General features: G+C 47.3%; 1 protein-coding gene across 4 annotated transcripts in view; it reads right to left on the reverse strand.

The window, feature by feature from the left end:
• The window catches only part of LOC144509979 (rho guanine nucleotide exchange factor 10-like protein), a 217932-nt gene that overhangs the window by 56096 nt on the left and 144416 nt on the right, over positions 1-17420 (reverse strand). For all 4 annotated transcript variants that reach the window (XM_078239049.1, XM_078239050.1, XM_078239052.1 and 1 more), the window contains 5 exons: positions 12328-12473; positions 9410-9588; positions 8147-8262; positions 4309-4436; positions 2333-2433 (listed from right to left, as the gene is read on the reverse strand). In XM_078239049.1, coding sequence (XP_078095175.1) covers positions 2333-2433; positions 4309-4436; positions 8147-8262; positions 9410-9588; positions 12328-12473 — 670 coding nt within the window. The remainder of the gene's footprint in view (positions 1-2332; positions 2434-4308; positions 4437-8146; positions 8263-9409; positions 9589-12327; positions 12474-17420) is intronic.

Below are 17420 nucleotides of genomic sequence, written 5' to 3' on the forward strand. Positions count from 1 at the left end.
ACTATTTAGCAGCCCACGTAGGCTGCAACCCATTATAATCCATTCTATGCAATGAGAGGCTGAGTATCATTTTGCTAATGCTGTATAAATTGCTGGCATCTTTTAATTAAACATCCTCAATATGAAGAGACACCTACACACCTTAATAGTGTGGCTAATTAATCTCACTAACAAGCTGACAGATCAAATTTATGAAGTGGATCCTGTCAGACGTGGCAATTATTTGGTTCCAATGCACAAAATGCTCAGCAGGAGGTGTCCATCACGCCGGGTTCGCTCCGAGCATGCCGTAATTATTCAGCAAGTTACTGTGAAAGTAAGGGGGGTGAACACCGTTCAGGGTCACTTCACCACCTGCTGGCAAAGAGTAAATGGGAGCAACATCCATTCGTACTCTGCCTTCCTTCAGCAAAGTGGAAAAGTATCTGCTTTGAAGTGCTGCACTTTGCTTCAGCTCCTGCTCCAGGCTAAGACCAAGGTTGCCGTCCATTAGTGCAGCACTCGGCTGTTTCTGAGCAGGCGGTTGTTAGTTTATTGAATCTAAACCGAGCTCTGAAGCTCTGACTTGCTTCACAAATAACTATTTTTTAAAAATTCTTTAATGGGACGCAGGTGTCAATGACGAAACTGGCCTTTGTTGCCCATCCCCAGTGGCCCTTGAATCAAACATTTCAGAGCATGGACATGGACAAGTTGGGCCAAAGGACATGTTTCCTTGCTCGACATCTCCTTGACTCTCTGTATATTTGGTCAGGTACATGGGTGGGGAAGGTTTAGAGGGATACGGGCCATACACAGACAAATGGAACTAGTTCAGTTTAGGAAACCTGGTCAGCATGGACGAGTTGGGCCGAAGGGCCTATTTTATAGAATCCCTACAATGCAGGAGGAGGCCATTCGGCTCATTGAGTCTGCACCGGCCACAATCCCACCTAGGCCATATTCCCGTAACCTCTCATATTTACCCTGCTAGCCCCCCTGACACTCGGGTTAATTTAGCACAGCCAATCAACCTAACCGACACATCTTTGGAGTGTGGGAGGAAACAGGAGAACCTGGAGGAAACCCACACAGATATGAGGAGAACATGCAAACTCCACACAGACAGTGACACGAGGCCGGATTTGAACCTGGGTCCCTGGTGCTGTGAGACAGCAGTGCTAACCACTGTGCCACCCATAGGCAAATGGAACTAGTTCAGTTTAGGAAACTTGGTTGACATGGATGAGTTGGGCCGAAGGGCTTGTTTCTTTGCTATATATCTCTGACTCTAGAGGACGGTTAAGAGTCCCATATAGGGCAGACCAGACAAAGACAGCAGATTTCCTTCCTGAAGGATATTAGAGAACCAGGTGGGTTTTTAATGACAATTGATGGTTTCATGGTCACTATTGGAGGCTAGCTTCATAATCCAGATTCATTAATTTAATTTAAACTCCACCAGCTGTTGAGAGATTTGAACCCATGTCTCCAGAGCAATTGCTTGGGCCTCTGGATTACTAGTTCAGTGACATTACCATTAAGCCATCTGGAAGCACAATCAAATTTATTTCCAGCAACTGGATCGCAAACCACGATTCCACATCCTGACTTGTCCCACTGGGGTCGCCACTTGTCAGCAGCAGGCAATCCGAGCATCAGATTATTTACTGGAGCCGGTGCACCTTCTGCGTATCTGGTCACTTTCCAAACCACGTATTATGGGGAGGCAGCGGCACATGCAATTATCACTGGACTAGCAATCCAGAGACCCAGGGTAATGCGCTGGGGACCCGGGTTCGAATCCCACCACAGCAGATGAAATTTGAATTCAATAAAAGTCTGGAATTAAAGGTCTAATGATGACCATGAAACCATTCTCGATTGTCGGAAAAATTCATCTGGCTCACTAATGTCCTTTAGGGAAGGAAATCTGCCGTCCTTATCCAGTCTGGCCTACATGTGACTCCAGAGCCACAGCAATGTGGTTGACTCTCAAATACTCTCCGAAATGGAGGGCAATTTGGGAATCGCCCAGTCAGCGACGCCCACATCCTGTAAAAATGAATAAATAAAAAATACTGTGTCAGAATGAAGTTGTGTCTAAGCTACTCCCAAATATTCCACCCACTCACTACAACATTGTCTTGGTAGTCACAGGGAAGTTGCGTAGCCCACAATCGTTTGGCCTTCTCAAATTTGACTGCGCGCTGGTAGGTGTGCACGCAGAAGCCAAACACAAGTCTCCCGTCAATTCTCAACCAGGAGTGGGAGAAGCAACCTCTCTACTGCCGGGTGAAAATGGGGCGCGGGCAGGGGTTAACGTTTCAGCTAGCTCCAGACCATTACCTACTTAGTGCAACTTTAGCCATATGCAGCCGATTCACCCAGGAGATTTTACTGCGGGGGTTCGGGGTGTTAAATACCACCATAAAGCTGACTGGCCTTCCAGACCTTGAAGAAAAAGAGAGAAAGGAATTGGTCAGGGTGCAGTTCACTGGTCAGCGGCAATCTCAAGGCAGCTCATAGGAAATAAAGCAAGAGGTTTGTGTTGTTATTAGGCTGTTCCCGTACAACACTCTCAGAGCCAGCTTTTGAAGGCTGCTGTAAATTATAGATTAAAAGCTAAGCCTTTTTATAACCTCCGGAAGGCGTCTCTGGAAGCAGATTTAGAAAACTGCGTCTTTTCCAAATGAAGAATTTTTCACCAAATCAGATATTACATAAGACACTTAATACCCCAAATGCAACAGAGATTCATTTTTATTAAGAAACCTTAAACCTTAACCCATCACATAGTTAGGACTTCTAACACATCAGCCTGTCACACATATCCTTGCCCTGAGAAAAGTAATCTGGCTTAGTTGATACTCATGCAGTCTGTTGATATACTGCTAAGCAAGGTGCTGAACATGTACTTAATTAGAAAAACACAGCTCCTAGTGAATCAGATGTCAATAGCTTCCTGGGGTCTTTTTTTTAAGTAATTTTCTCTCCACTTCACTTGGAGAATCTGATTATTATTCCAGGGATATAGTTCCAAGAACACTGGCAGCCTTAGGTAGTTTACCCCAGCGGTTTAATTTTTGTGCGTTAGCCTAAGTGGTACCTTAGCGGGTTGTCCCATCGGGAAGAACATCATGTCTAAATCTGATCCCTTCCTCAGCCAATTCTAACACACACGTGCTTCACTGCCAAGTGAGGGAACTGACTGGATCAAAGCAAGAACCCAGACTTATTTTTCCCCGTTCCTTAATCCAAAGCCGCAGAGACCACGGGTGGAATTTTCCAGCCGTGCTCATCCCAAAACTGGAAAATCCCGCCCGAGGTCAACGGACCCCCAGCGGAATCTGAGGGTGGGGTTTGTCAGCCCGTGGGGACAAGTCCATTCCCACTTAAGGAAAGAGAGAATACAGCTTATCCTATTGGTCACAGATTATTACCCTCCATATCCTTTTGTCCTGGTGACTCGCTCACACCACATGCAACATCCCTCGTCTTTTTCACCTTTCCCTTCGTCACCTTCCGGGGTCAAAACAATAACCAACCCGACAATATTGAAAGGGCAAACACCCAGCTATTGGCAGCACAGTGGTTAGCACAGCTGCCTCATAGCGCCAGGGTCCCGGGTTCGATTCCCGGCTTGGGTCCACTGTGTGGAGTTTGCACCTTCTCCCCATGTGTGTGTGTGTCCTCCCACAGTCCGGAAGACTGTGGGAGTCCTCCTTAAGTGCACAAACTACAGAATTTGGCCATGCTAAATTCTCCCTCAGTGTACCCGAACAGGCGCCGGAGTATGGCAACCAGGGGATTTTCAAAGTAACTTTATTGCAGTGTTAATGTAAGCCTTACTTGTGACTAATAAATAAACTTTAAACTATTACTGGAAACTTCAAGCAGCAAACAGAAGACGGCAAATGCACTGCAGACCTGGAAAGGCAAAATAAAAAAAAGGACACATTTTGGGTGGGACCATTCAGCAGAATGTCCATGGATCAGGAAGGTGAAGGAGAACAGAAGGCAACCAAGTGTACAGACATACTGGTTAGTTCGCACAGACAGCTGGTGTACTCAACAAACCGTCTGCCAAAATAGCAACCAGAATTACTGTGTCCCTTCGAAAACATTCTGTGGCATCATACCCGCAGGCTGCAATTAAATTAATCTGCAATCGAATTGAAGGAAATCTATCTCCTCCCCCACCCCGCCGAGCGAAATAGAAATACGGTCAAAAATTAAAATGATTCTGCCGCCAACTTGCTCAGAAATAACATTTTAGTTTGCTGGGCGTGTTCTCCTCTGACCCTTACCACCATCACCCCTGCTTACTTGTCTGGTTTCCCTGGCAACAGGAGACGGAGACGGCACTTGTTTGCTGATTGGATCTCGTCCTCCTTAATCCTGATCAATCTCTGGAGAGCTCGGGTCCAATCCTGGGCTACAATGAGATTTAGATTCTAGGAAATGGGACAGAGCAGAATAAGCCATTTGGAACTGACTGCACTGGTATAAATACAGATAGCCCGTGAAGAAATCGGAGCAAAGATATGCCGGCTTTATAATTTAAACAACAACAGAGTCAAAGCTACTCAAACAGAAAAAAGTGTCAAACTCAAACATGCCTCGTTGGTAATCATAGAAACCCTACAGTGCAGAAAGAGGCCATTTGGCCCATCGAGTCTGCACCGACCACAATCCCACCCAGGCCCTATCCCCATATCCCTACATATTTACCCGCTAATCCCTCTAACCTACACATCTCAGGACTCTGAGGGGCAATTTTTAGCATGGCCAATCAACCTAACCCGCACATCTTTGGACTGTGGGAGTGTGGTGAACCATCGTTGGTTCCCACTAGATAGTACTGAGCCAGGGTCTGGCCAGTACTACGAGTATGTATATATGTTGCTGTTGGGGTTAGGGATGGGTTGTTCTACTTGTTGCTGTTGGGGTTAGGGTTGGGCTGTTACACCTGTATTATAGTTATTATGGTACATCCCAGTCGGGCTCCGCCTCCTGGGAGAGGTATAAAGGTCACTGCTCTGTCTGGGACCCCTCAGTCTGGGATCGTGTACTATACATGGTAGCTTCATTGTAATAGTAAATAAAAGCCTTTATTTCCTTGAGCATCTCAAGCCTCGTGTGTGATAACGCGCATCAGGGAGGAAACTGGAGTACCCGGAGGAAACCCATGCAGACACGAGGAGAACGTGCAAACTCCACACAGACGGTGACCCAAGCCGGGAATCGGACCCAGGTCCCTGGAGCTGTGAAGCAGCAGTGCTAACCACTGTGCTACCGTGCCGCCCGGTATGAAGGAACCCCGCCTAGCTCCCTTCTATCAATTCCCCCCATCCCTTTGTTCAGCACTTCAATATTCCATCGAACACCCATTTCAATTACCTGTGTTATTTATTCCATGATTCAGTTACTCTTGGGGCAATGAATCCTTCCTTCAAAGTCCCCCCCCCCCCGTCCCCATAAAGGCACATTATTGAAACGTTTGCTGGAGTGAACTCTGCTTGGATCCACTTGTAAGTCCGTTCCTCAAGTGCGCAAACTACAGAACCACCTCTGTGAGCCACCATTCTCTTTTCAACGACGTACGTAAGGCTGAGATTTTTCAACGCAAGAAAAAAAATCCCATAGCAAGCGATTTCTAGCATCACTCAATGGGTAGCATCGTGGTTAGCACTGCTGCCTCACAGTGGACCCAGGTTCAATTCCGGCCTCCGGGTCACTGTCTGTGTGGAGTTTGCACATTCTCCCCATGTCCGCATGGGTTTCCTCCGGGTGCTCCGGTTTCCTCCCACACTCCAAAGATGTGCAGGTTAGGTGGATTGGCCATGTTAAATTAACCCTAGTGTCAGGGGGATTAGCAGGGTAAATGTGTGGGATTACGGGAATAGGCCGTGGGTGGGATTGTGGTCAGTACAGACTTGATGGGCTGAATGGCCTCCTTCTGTACTGTAGGGATTCTATGGTTCTATCAAGAGTTGGCATGCTCTTTTTTTGCAGAAACACCACTGAAGCAGTGTCTCTGCTGCGGGCATCAATGAATGGTACAGCAGCCTCACTGCAATCTGCAGCAGTCCTACAGTTAAGGGGCAACTCAAGACCATTCAGTGCCTTCTGCCTCCAAGGAAGGACAAGCTGCAACTCTCTGGTTGCAGCTTGTATACAGTTCTGGGCGCTACACTATAAGGATGTGAACGCATTGCAGAGAGTGCAGGAGAGGTTTACAAGAACGGTTTTAGGGTTGAGACGGGGAAGAGGGCAGAGGAATGGCAGTAAGTCACGATACCCATTTGGAGAGACGGTCCAGACATGATGGGCCAAATGGCCTCCCCGAGCCGTAACAATTCCATAATTCAGATTAGACTGTACCCAGTGTGCCAGGTTTCAGACACCAGCAGTGTGGAAGAAAACAGACTTGTATTCATATAACGGGTGGGGTTTTCCAGCCATGCTCACCCCAAAACTAGAAAATCCTGCCCGAGGTCAATAGACCTTTGCATGGCCCACCCCCCACCATTCACTACGATTCCCGTGGCAGGCAGGATGGGAAAATCACGCCCCCCTCCCCACCCTCACAAACACCTTTCAAAGCTTCAGGACATTGCAAAGTACTTACTCGCTGACGAATCAGTATTGCCTGTGTAGTCACTGTTATAAAGTAGTTAGGAAATGCCTCAGCCAATTTGTGCACAGGTAACTCCTACAAGCAGCGATACAACACCAAGATCCCGACATCAGTGGTGTGGGGAGTTGGACATCCAGACATCAGTTGGGGGGGAGGGGGGGCGGACAGAAGAGAGCTGGGAGGGGCTAAAGATGATGTCCTGTTCAGGGCTCTAAAATAGTTACATTGAAGTTAGAAATACTTTTTTCCCTTCTTTCAGAGTAATTGGGAGTGTGAAGCTGGCAGAACCATCTGAAGTTAGTGATTTAACTATGTCAACATCTTGGGGTTACCATTGACCAGAAACTCAACTAGACTCGCCACATTATCGCAGTGGCTACAAGAGCAGGTCAGAGGCTAGGAATACTGCAGCGAGTAACTCCCCTCATGACTGCCCAAAGCCTGTTCACCATCTACAAAGCACAAGTCAGGAGTGTGATGGAATACTCCCCACTTGCCTGGATGGGTCCAACAACACTCAAGAAGCTCAACATCACGCAGGACAAAGCAGCTCACTTGATCGGCACCCCATCCACAAACATCCACTCCCTCCACCACCAATGCTCAGTAGCAGCAGTGTGTACTATCCACAAGATGCACTGCAGCAAAGATCCTTAGACAGCACCTTCAAAACCCATGACAACTTCCATCTAGAAGGACATGGGCAGCAGATACATGGGAACACCACCACCTGCAAGTTCCCCTCCAATTCACTCACCATCCTGACTTGGAAATATATGGCTGTTCCTTTGCAGTCAATTAGGGAGGGAATTCCAGGACTTTGACCAAACGGCATTGTGGGTCAACCCACAGCACACCGACTGCAGTGTTTCAAGAAGGCAGCTCACCACCATCTTCTCAAGGGCAACTAGGGATGGGCAATAAATGCTGGCCATCCAGCGACACTCGTGTTATAATAATGAATAAAAGATCATTCTCAGAACAGCGCAATTGCCCAGGGGAAGCCAAGGTTCTGGACTCTTACCTGGGAACCTCCAAGAGGGATTCTTTAAAAGTAAGGGAACGGAGGGATACAAACGATTGGTCTAGTTGGATCAAGGAGCGGCACAGGCTTGGAGGGCCGAAGGGCCTGTTTCCTGTGCTGTACTGTACTGTTCTTTGTTCTTTCTTTGTATCCCCCAAGTTAGACTTTGGGAAGCCAGGAAGTGAAGGGAAATTATCTTCTCCCTTGAAGAAGTTAGGGAGGCCAAAAGTTTTGTCAGATGAATACACGGAGACAAATTCCAACTCATCTCACGTGAGCTTGCAGGAGCCTTTGCATGCTGTCACACACGATCTAACATTCAGGGGGTGGAAGCCCTTCCAATTGCGATGAACTTTGGGGTGGAACATTAAAGGACATGGTTTCTGCCCCATTTTTTCCACACAAAAAAGGTGCCCCAACCTTAGACAGAAAAGAGAGAAAATGGTTTGGAAATTTGGGGGATATTTTTGTTGGAAGGGCAAGAGTTGAGGGGGTCATACCTGATAAGTGCCATGAAGTGTGCTAATAAGCTGCGATATCTGGTTCACAACAGTCAGATCCTGCTGTAATTCCTGAAGCTCCTGGTAAAGGCGTGGGGGACCCATATAAATCTTGCCTAAGGGAGAAAAGTGAAATATATAAAAAGGTGAGTGTTCAACAAGGCATTGATAGACACCACAAGGCATTGATGGATAACATACAGGAACTCCAATGTACCAATGGGCAATTAATGCCAGACCTGTGCACATTTTGCCCTCATGTGTATAGTTCTCCTTTCCTGAAGGCATTGATCCAGGCTGGCTTGTGGTTTCCAAGGTGGCAGAAGGGCACAAACCTGGGCTTCCCCCTTCTCTCCCACCCACCACCACCCCCCCCCCCCTCCCCCTTCCAAATCAGGAAGTGGTGCAGAAGTAGCAAAGTAATTCAATACCTGTTCATGCTACTCAACATTGGCTGTGTCCACTAGGGAGAGACTGGAACGCCCCATTGACAGGAGGTCAGAATCCATTTGAACCTGGCTACAGTTATTCCTGTATCACAAGGTAATAAAGCATCAAAGGATGCCACTCAGCCCATTAAGGCAGTTCTTGGAAAGAAGTTACCCAATTAATCCCACAGCCCTGTTCTCTCCCCATAGCCCTGCAAATCTCTTCCAATTCAAGTACTTAGCTAATTCCCCTTTGAATTTTTTTCTTTTAAATTCATTCGTGGACGTCACTGGTTGGCCAGCGTTTATTGCTCATCCCTAATTGCCTTGAAATGAGTGGTTTGCTGGGCCATTTCAGAGGGTGGCTGAGAGTCAACCACATTGCTGTGGCTCTGGAGTCACATATAGGCCAGACCAGGTAAGGACGGCAGATTTCCTTCCCTAAAGGACATTAGTGAACCAGATGGGTTTTTCCGACAATGGTTTCATGGCCATCAGTAGATTCTTAATTCCAGATATTTTTCATCAAATTCAAATTCCACCATCCGCCGTGGCGGGATTCGAACCCAGGTCCCCAGAACATTAGCCGAGTTTCTGGATTAATAATCTAGCAATAATACCAGTAGACCGTCGCCTCACAATTCTTGTTGTGTCTCCTTCCGCCGCCCAGATCATAAAAATAACCAATTCAACAGTCCTCCTGTCTTTGGTCCATTGGACAGATTTTTGAAACCATTGCAGCCACTGATCCCCTGGGCTTCCGTCTTGCCAGGAAGTCATTAGTGAGCCTCACGGGAAACTCCAGTCGACAGATCCACAACAAGCCCGGACTTACTTGATAGCGAGGTAGAGGAGGACTTTTTGCTCCCTGGATGCTGAAAGATTATCGTGTCCTTGTCGTAACCTTTCCCTTCGAGGCCAACCTCCACCACCTGAACCTGCGGCAGTGGGGTGCTCCATTTCACAGTGTACTTCGGGCCTACTGGAACCAGGCTGCCAATGTCTGGCTGACCCCTATAAAAGAGGTTATGGGAACAGGATGAAATACTATCGCACAGCCACTTTTTACTCACTAAACCAAAGGGGGTTGGGGGACAGGACAATAGCTTGGTAAATTCCAACTTTACTGTACAGAAAAGGAAAGGGAAAAAGAGGAACACACCAGCTCCCTAATCAACAGAAACGATAAGGTATCACAGCTCATCCTGACCCTTAGAGAAAGGTTTTCTTTTAACTGGAGAGTGAGGGGACTTTTACTGACTCCTTGGTTTCTATCCCTGATTGAAGGACTGACCAGGGCTGGGCAACAGTTCCTTTAGTATCAGCTCCCTTGGGTACCTATAAAGTAGAGGCCATACTTATTGTACACACCTGGACAATGTTGGCAAGCTAGTTACCCACGGAGTTTTTTTTAAATTATTCATACATGATTCATGGGCACCACTGGCTGGCCAGCATTTATTGCCCATCCTTAGTTGCCCGAGGGCAGTTGAGAATCAACCACATTGCTGTGGTTCTGGAGTCACATGTAGACCAGACTAGGTAAGGATAGCAAATTTCCTTTGCTGAAGGACAGTAGTGAAAAAATTTTGTTTAAAATTCAATTCAAATTCCACCATTTGCCATGGCAGGATTTGAACCTGGGTCCCCAGAACATTAACCGAGTTTCTGGATTAATGGTCCAGTGTTAATACCACTAGGCCATTGCCTCCCATCACAGCCCAAGACCATTTCATTGTTTATGCACCTCCTTCCAGCAGAGTTCACAGGACTGTGTGTGTGGGGGGACATTAGTTGGTTATTTTCCTCTGTATTTTCTCCAGAAGCAACAAGATCAGCCTTACGGACCCCAGCGTCTCCACAACTCAAAGGGCCACCTCAGCACAGACTATAGGGTTGCATCAATAACTATCTGTTGTGATGAACTGGGCCATTGCAAGAAAGTTTCATACACTGGAACAAAATTAGTTCAAAACGTGCAGAATCAAGCTTTGAAATCTTGTGGACAAGGGATATAGGGAAAGAAACAGGAAGGAAGCCTAATAACACCAATAAGAAGTCCATTGCACAGCTTCAGACTGAGATGCTGCTCCTTTGTGGTATATCTTTCTTCATCAATGTGTACTTGCAATGGGCATTTTCTACAACAGCATGTTTTAGATTGGTTGCCACACAGCAAGATGTAGATTTAAAGTGCCCTCTACATAAATGGGGGTTTAGTTCAGACGGGCAGCATGGAGAGTGAGGGGACTTTTACTGACTCCTTGGTCTCTATCCCTGATTGAAGGACTGACCAGGGCTGGGCAACAGTTCCTTTAGTATCAGCTCCCTTGGGTACCTATAAAGTAGAGGCCATACTTATTGTACACACCTGGACAATGTTGGCAAGCTAGTTACCCACGGAGTTTTTAAAAAATTATTCATTCATGAGACATGGGCACCACTGGCTGGCATGGTCGGTGCAGGCTTGGAGGGCCGAAGGGCCTGTTCCTGTGCTGTAATTTTTTTGTTCTTAAATCTCAAATGCAGAGGATTATCTCTGCTGCATCAGTGTGGCACAAATTACGAATCAGAAGCAGCTCCATACCCTTGCATCAACAGTCAGCACCCAGAACCAGATAGAGACTCACTTCACTTCCATAGCTATCAGCTAGAGGGGAATGGCACCTAATCTGGGGTTGGATTTTAAACAAAATCGCAGAAGTGAACCCATCCCAATACACCTTTCATGTACGTCCATCTGCAGATCAAAGAATCCCTACAGTGCAGAAGGAGACCATTCGGCCCATCGAACCTGCACCGACAACAATCCCACCTATCCCTGCAACCCCACGTATTTACCCCGCTAATCCCCCTGACACTAAGGGTTAATTTAACACAGCCAATTAACCCAAGCCGCACATCTTTGGACTGTGGGAGGAAACCGGAGCACCTGGAGGAAACCCACGCAGACACAGGGGAGAACTTGTAGACTGCACAGACAGTCGCTGAAGCACCATTTACCACTGGACCTCCATTCATCATTTGCCAGGCTATGGTGGTTCACTGAGCTGGGATTCAGCACTGCTTTTCCAGAGTGAGACAAAGCGAGGCATTGATTTTGAAGTGACGGGGTTATCGCAACTTTTCTAACAGCAGGAGAAAGGGCCTGGGTGGAAGTGCTGGTTCTATAGTTTTGCCTCCTTGTGTGGCGGTTGCAGACTCAGTTATGGGAGATTACTCACACTATGAGCACATGGCAGTGGGCACCTGCCAAACGAGGAGCAGGGAAGGAACAGCAGAATTCTTATGGCGCAGAAGGCGGCTATTTGGCCCATCGTGTCTGTACTGACTCCCCAAACGAGGACAATCATGCACCAAGAGCACTTACTTGCTATCACTGGAGAGATAGCAAGAAAAAGGGAGAAGGAACAGTAAAGTTTGGGCAACGTCACACAGGCAGACCATAAACAGTGGCACATGTCACAAGGTAACCAATGGCAACCAGCTATTGGTCAACTCAGTTGGCCCGTTAGAAATGGGAAGGAGATGGAGATTGGGGAAGGCATTTGTGGCCAGGGCTTGGGCCAAGTAGTCGCATGACGAAGGATCTTTATTAAACCTTTATTTTGCAATTTATTTTTTGCTTGCTACTGGAGGGTCCTCACTGCCGGATGAACAGCAAGTCTGACAAGGGCTGTACGTGAAGGGAGAACGGGTAGGGATACAAACGGCCCACAAGTCGGGTCCTGAGCGCCGGTATTCAACACTTACTTTACATTGATGTTGGCACAGATGAGCAGGTCGTTCAGCAGAAACACACGGCGCTCCTTGGATTTAAGAATCTGCCCCCTCTCTCCGTACACGGTCTCTGTAAGCGTCTCACACAAGACCAGCTGCCTCTGGCCAGAGGTTAGCAACTGCAACGAGATCAAGCAGACACGTTGAAAAACTGTGCGCACGTGAGGTTGGCTTTCTGTGACAGGTGGCCAGTAATGGTTGGGGTGGGGCAACTTGATCAGGGAGTGCGTCCATCCGAAAACCTTGCCAGTGCAGCGGAGAAGGGCAATTTACCATTTATACACAAAACTCTTTCCTGTTCAGCCGCCCCGTCACAAAGATGAGCTTCTCAGATTGTCAAGATGCCAGATTTACTGCCCAATCTGTTTGGAGTTAGCGGTGTTGCAGAGCGAGCAATAAACTCTGTTGGGTTCCCGTGCCTGACAGCTAATGACTTGGATGATGAAGTGCACGCGGGCAAATCTTGGGCGAGGACAAAGTTGGCCTCAATGATGATGCATTCCATGTTGGAAAGCTGCCAGGGCTCGCTGTCTAGACTTGGATGTGATGAATAGTTACTTGGGCAAAGCTCTGGGGAGCTGCCCATGTTGGCGTACTGAACCCAAAGATGTGGCTGTGAGATGCACCAAGGATGACAACTGCTCGCTGATTAAATGAGCTAATGCCAATGCTGCAGCTCAGTTGATTAAAATTATTACACGTCACGAATGGCAGCCACTAACGCCCGGTATAGAGTTCGGTATTTTTAGACACCAATGTAAATAAAGTGTCAGCACTTTCAGGTGAAGGGTGGGAGGGAGGCAGAAGCAAACACTCTTAGTTGTGTGATTTTGTCACAGTGCAGGAAAGCAATGCAACAATCACGGCACACAGTAATGCTGCCAATCCCAGGTTGCATTAAACATTTCCCAAACTTCCTCTCCCCTCCCTCCCCCGAATCTTTAAATGACATCTGTGCCATTTACATGAATGTCAAATTTGCTCATCTTCCAACCCACTGCCTTAAGCCACGTGTAAACAAATGTAATGCAGTCGGATGTGCCAGCATCTGAAAAATTGTGTCCCGTTGTTGTACAGTGTCAGAAAGATGTCAACTGTTTGCTTATTAAAACAACCCAATGTCAATACTGCAGATTAGGTGATTAAAATTCTTATTACACTGTAGTTTGTGACGTGGTTGCTAGGCAGCTTCAAACATCCGGTCAGATTCCGCAGTCTTAAAGCGCAATCCAAATTTGCAAGAGGACCTGCGCATTATTGTTTCTGTACGCAGAAAGTGTCCTGTGCAGATGATGGCACGCACATGCGTCCACACACACGCACCTGAGCAATGTACAAGAGTGAAAACTAGCAAAACCTCCAATTTTTTTTTTTTAGTTTATTTGTGTCACAAGTAGGCTTACATTAACACTGCAATGAAGTTACTGTGAAAATCCCCTCGTCGCCACACTCCGGCGCCTGTTTGGGTACACTGAGGGAGAATTTAGCACGGCCGATGCACCCTAACCAGCACGTCTTTCGGACTGTGGGAGGAAACCGGAGCACCCGGAGGAAACCCACGCAGACACAGGGAGAATGCGCAGACTCCGCACAGACAGTGACCCAAGCCGGGAATCGAACTGGCAACTCTGAGGCAGCAGTGCTAACCACTGTGCACTTGGGAGTCCGCAGATGATTGGTTTGCATCTGCAAGCCCTTTAATCTTTCATGTACATGGAAATTATTGGATTGCCGCGCAGTTTAAAAGTCACTTTGGTGTGAACCCTGGGCTGGTTACTGCCCTACTTCACCAGAAGGGCTGAAAATCACTTGCAACAATCCTACCGCCCCACAGGTTAACCCGACACAGATGAGGCATTAAACTTTGGCTCTTTCTGATCTGCCTAACACAATACCACACTGAACGCCAGTGCAATTACCCAGCACAGAAGAGCTGATTAGGTTTTTTTAAAAAAATGGATTCCGAACACAAAGGCGCAGTCTTTTTGCTACAGCCCCATTTATTCAGACCATTGAGCGACTCAATCAAAAGGCAAAAAGCGCCACTTGAACTAAATTGCTCGCCTCGTATAACAAGTAAAATTTGGCGGCGAATGAAGGGTCTTTGACTTGCTGAATATTACCATCCCCAGATAATCAGATGATATTCTGTGCTCGGATTATGAATTGTGCAAAGTGGGGAAAAAAAGTCCTCCATCAAGGTAAAAGCTACTTCTTCCCATGTTGCAGCAGCGAGGATGAAAACAGAGCGAGAGATAAAGAATCATTCCAGGTGTGTGCATAGCGCGGGAATGTTCTGTGATAATAAAAGCAATTGTCCACTATAAATTGATGCTGCTTTCTCCCAGATGGACCTGTCACGTTGCAATATTAATGTAAAGTTTATTTATTAGTGTCACAAGTAGACTTGCATTAACACTTGCAATGAAGTTACTGTGAAAATCCGCTAGTCGCCACACTCCGGCGCCTGTTCTGGTACACTGAGGGAGAATTTAGCATGGCCAATGCACATTACTCTTTTGGACTGTGGGAGGAAACCGGAGCACCCAGAGGAAACCCACGCAGACATGGGGAGAACATGCAGACTCCGTGTAGACAGTCACCCAAGGCGGGAATTGAACCTAGATCCTTGACACAGAGACAGCAGTGCTAACCACTGTGCCACCGATCACTCGTAAAGGATTAGGTAAACAAATGGTGAGTTCATTTTTTTTTTTAAAGACTAGGCACTTGGGAACATTTATACAAGGTGGAAAGCTTGAAGATATTCGTAGCAGAGCTGTGTGTGTGTGTGCAGCTCGAAAGTAGAAGTGAAACTAAGACTGAATCGCACTTCCCTCCCAGTGATGCTTTGCTGCTATCCTTTAAAGGCAGGTTAGATCAGGGCCTACTGCTGACTACCTCCTCAGGTAATCTCAGCTAAAACAGCTTCCCAGTCAGAATTTATGCCGAACCGAATGGAAAGATAATAAATGAGTGACAGATCATTCTGTTGCTTTTATTCATTCTTCTTTCATGGGATGAGGGCACCTCTGATGAGACCAGCATTTGTTACCAATCCCCAATTGCCCTTGAACTGGGCTTGCTAGGCCGTTTCAGAGGGCAGTTAAGAGTCAACCACATTGCTGTGGGTCTGGAGTCAGGTGTAGGCCAGACCAGGTAAGGACGGCATGGGCGGCACGGTAGCACAGTGGTTAGCACTGCTGCTTCACAGCTCCAGGGTCCCGGGTTCGATTCCCGGCTCGGGTCACTGTCTGTGTGGAGTTTGCACATTCTCCTCGTGTCTGCGTGGGTTTCCTCCAGGTGCTCCGGTTTCCTCCCACAGTCCAAAGATGTGCGGGTTAGGTTGATTGGCCAGGTTAAAAATTGCCCCTTAGAATCCTGGGATGCGTAGGTTAGAAGGATTAACGGTTAAATATATGGGGATAGGGCCTGGATGGGATTGTGGTCAGTGCAGACTCAATGGGCCGAATGGCCTCCTTCTGCACTGTAGGGTTTCTATGATTTCTATGACAGCAGATTTCCTTCCCCATTAGTGAACCAGATGGGTTTTTCTGACAATCAACAGTAAGTTTCACGGGTCACCATTACTGAGACCAGCTTTATTTTCCAGATTTATTCATTGATTTACACCTGCTGTTGTTGTGGGATTTGAACCCCATGACCCCAGAGTTTGGACTTCTGGAATACTAGATCAGTGATGCTGCATTACACCAGCATCTCCTCTTTGTGAAAAGAGATGGGGAATTCTTTACTCCAAAAAAATACACCTTTCTTCTTCCCTTTTCCCTACCCGCTGCTTCTTTGAGAAAAAGGTTTGCATTTAAATAGCGCCTTTTATGATCTAACAATGTCCAAACAGTTTTACAGCCAGTGATTTGTTGTCAAAAAGTGCAGTCCCAGTCATAATGCTGGAAATGCAGCAGCCAGTGTGCATACAGCAAGTTCCCTGAAGCAGCAGTGCGATAGTTCAGGATAATCAGTTTTAATGATGTTGCCTAATGAATAAACACTGTTCAGACCACCCCGCTCTTCGAATAACACTGGGGGATTTTTTTCTTTTCTTCCACCCACTCGATAGCACTTCAATAGTACAGGACTGCCTTGTTACTGCACTCGAATGTTAGCCTAGCATTCTAATGTTCAAATCTCTGGGGCATCACTGGAGCGCACAACATTCTGATCCAGCAATGCAACTGCTGCTACTGAGCCAGTGCTGACATCTTTGCAAAATGCAACAATAAGAGGTCGTATCTCTGCGATTATGCAGTGTTATAGTAATCATGCCCCTACAACTCTTCAAGGTACAGACATCTAGTTATGTCCAAATACTGTTCCACCATCAATGTGGATTAAGTTTTGAGAAACGCAGGGCAGAATTCTCCCAAGTTCTAAGTGTTGTTCCCAGTGGGAAATCCAGTGAGATTCCTGCTGAGAGGGTTGGTGCCGTTCAGTTCATAGAAACCATAGAAACCCTACAGTGCAGAAGGAGGCCATTCAGTCCATCGAGTCTGCACTGACAACAATCCCACCCCAGGCCCCATCCCCACAACCCCACACATTTACCCCGCTAACCTATACATCCTGGGACACTAAGGGTCAATTTAGCATGACCAATCAACCTAGCCATCTTTGGAGTGTGGGAGGAAACTGCAGCACCCGGAGGAAACCCACGCAGACACGAGGAGAATGTGCAAACTCCGCACAGTGACCCAAGACCAGGAATCAAACCCAGGTCCCTGGAGCTGTGAGGCAGCAGTGTTAACCACTGTGCCAACCCACAATTTAACCACATTTCAATTTTTTTTTTTGCAGTGGGTACCTCAAGATGCCAAAAAGGCCGACGGCTCCTCGGAGATCGGGGAGCCATTTCTAAAGGCCCCAACTTCCAGTCAACCCTACGCACATCTCCGCCACCCCCTCCCTCTACTCGCCGCTCAAACTACACCACCCGCCCCCCCCCAAACACACATCCCACCCCTCCACCCACTGGTTAAGACCACCTCACCCCACCCCACCCCCCCCAAACACACATCCCACCCCTCCACCCACTGGTTAAGACCACC

This window comes from Mustelus asterias, chromosome 22 (assembly GCF_964213995.1).
Source record: "Mustelus asterias chromosome 22, sMusAst1.hap1.1, whole genome shotgun sequence".
Taxonomy (NCBI): Eukaryota; Metazoa; Chordata; class Chondrichthyes; order Carcharhiniformes; family Triakidae; genus Mustelus; species Mustelus asterias.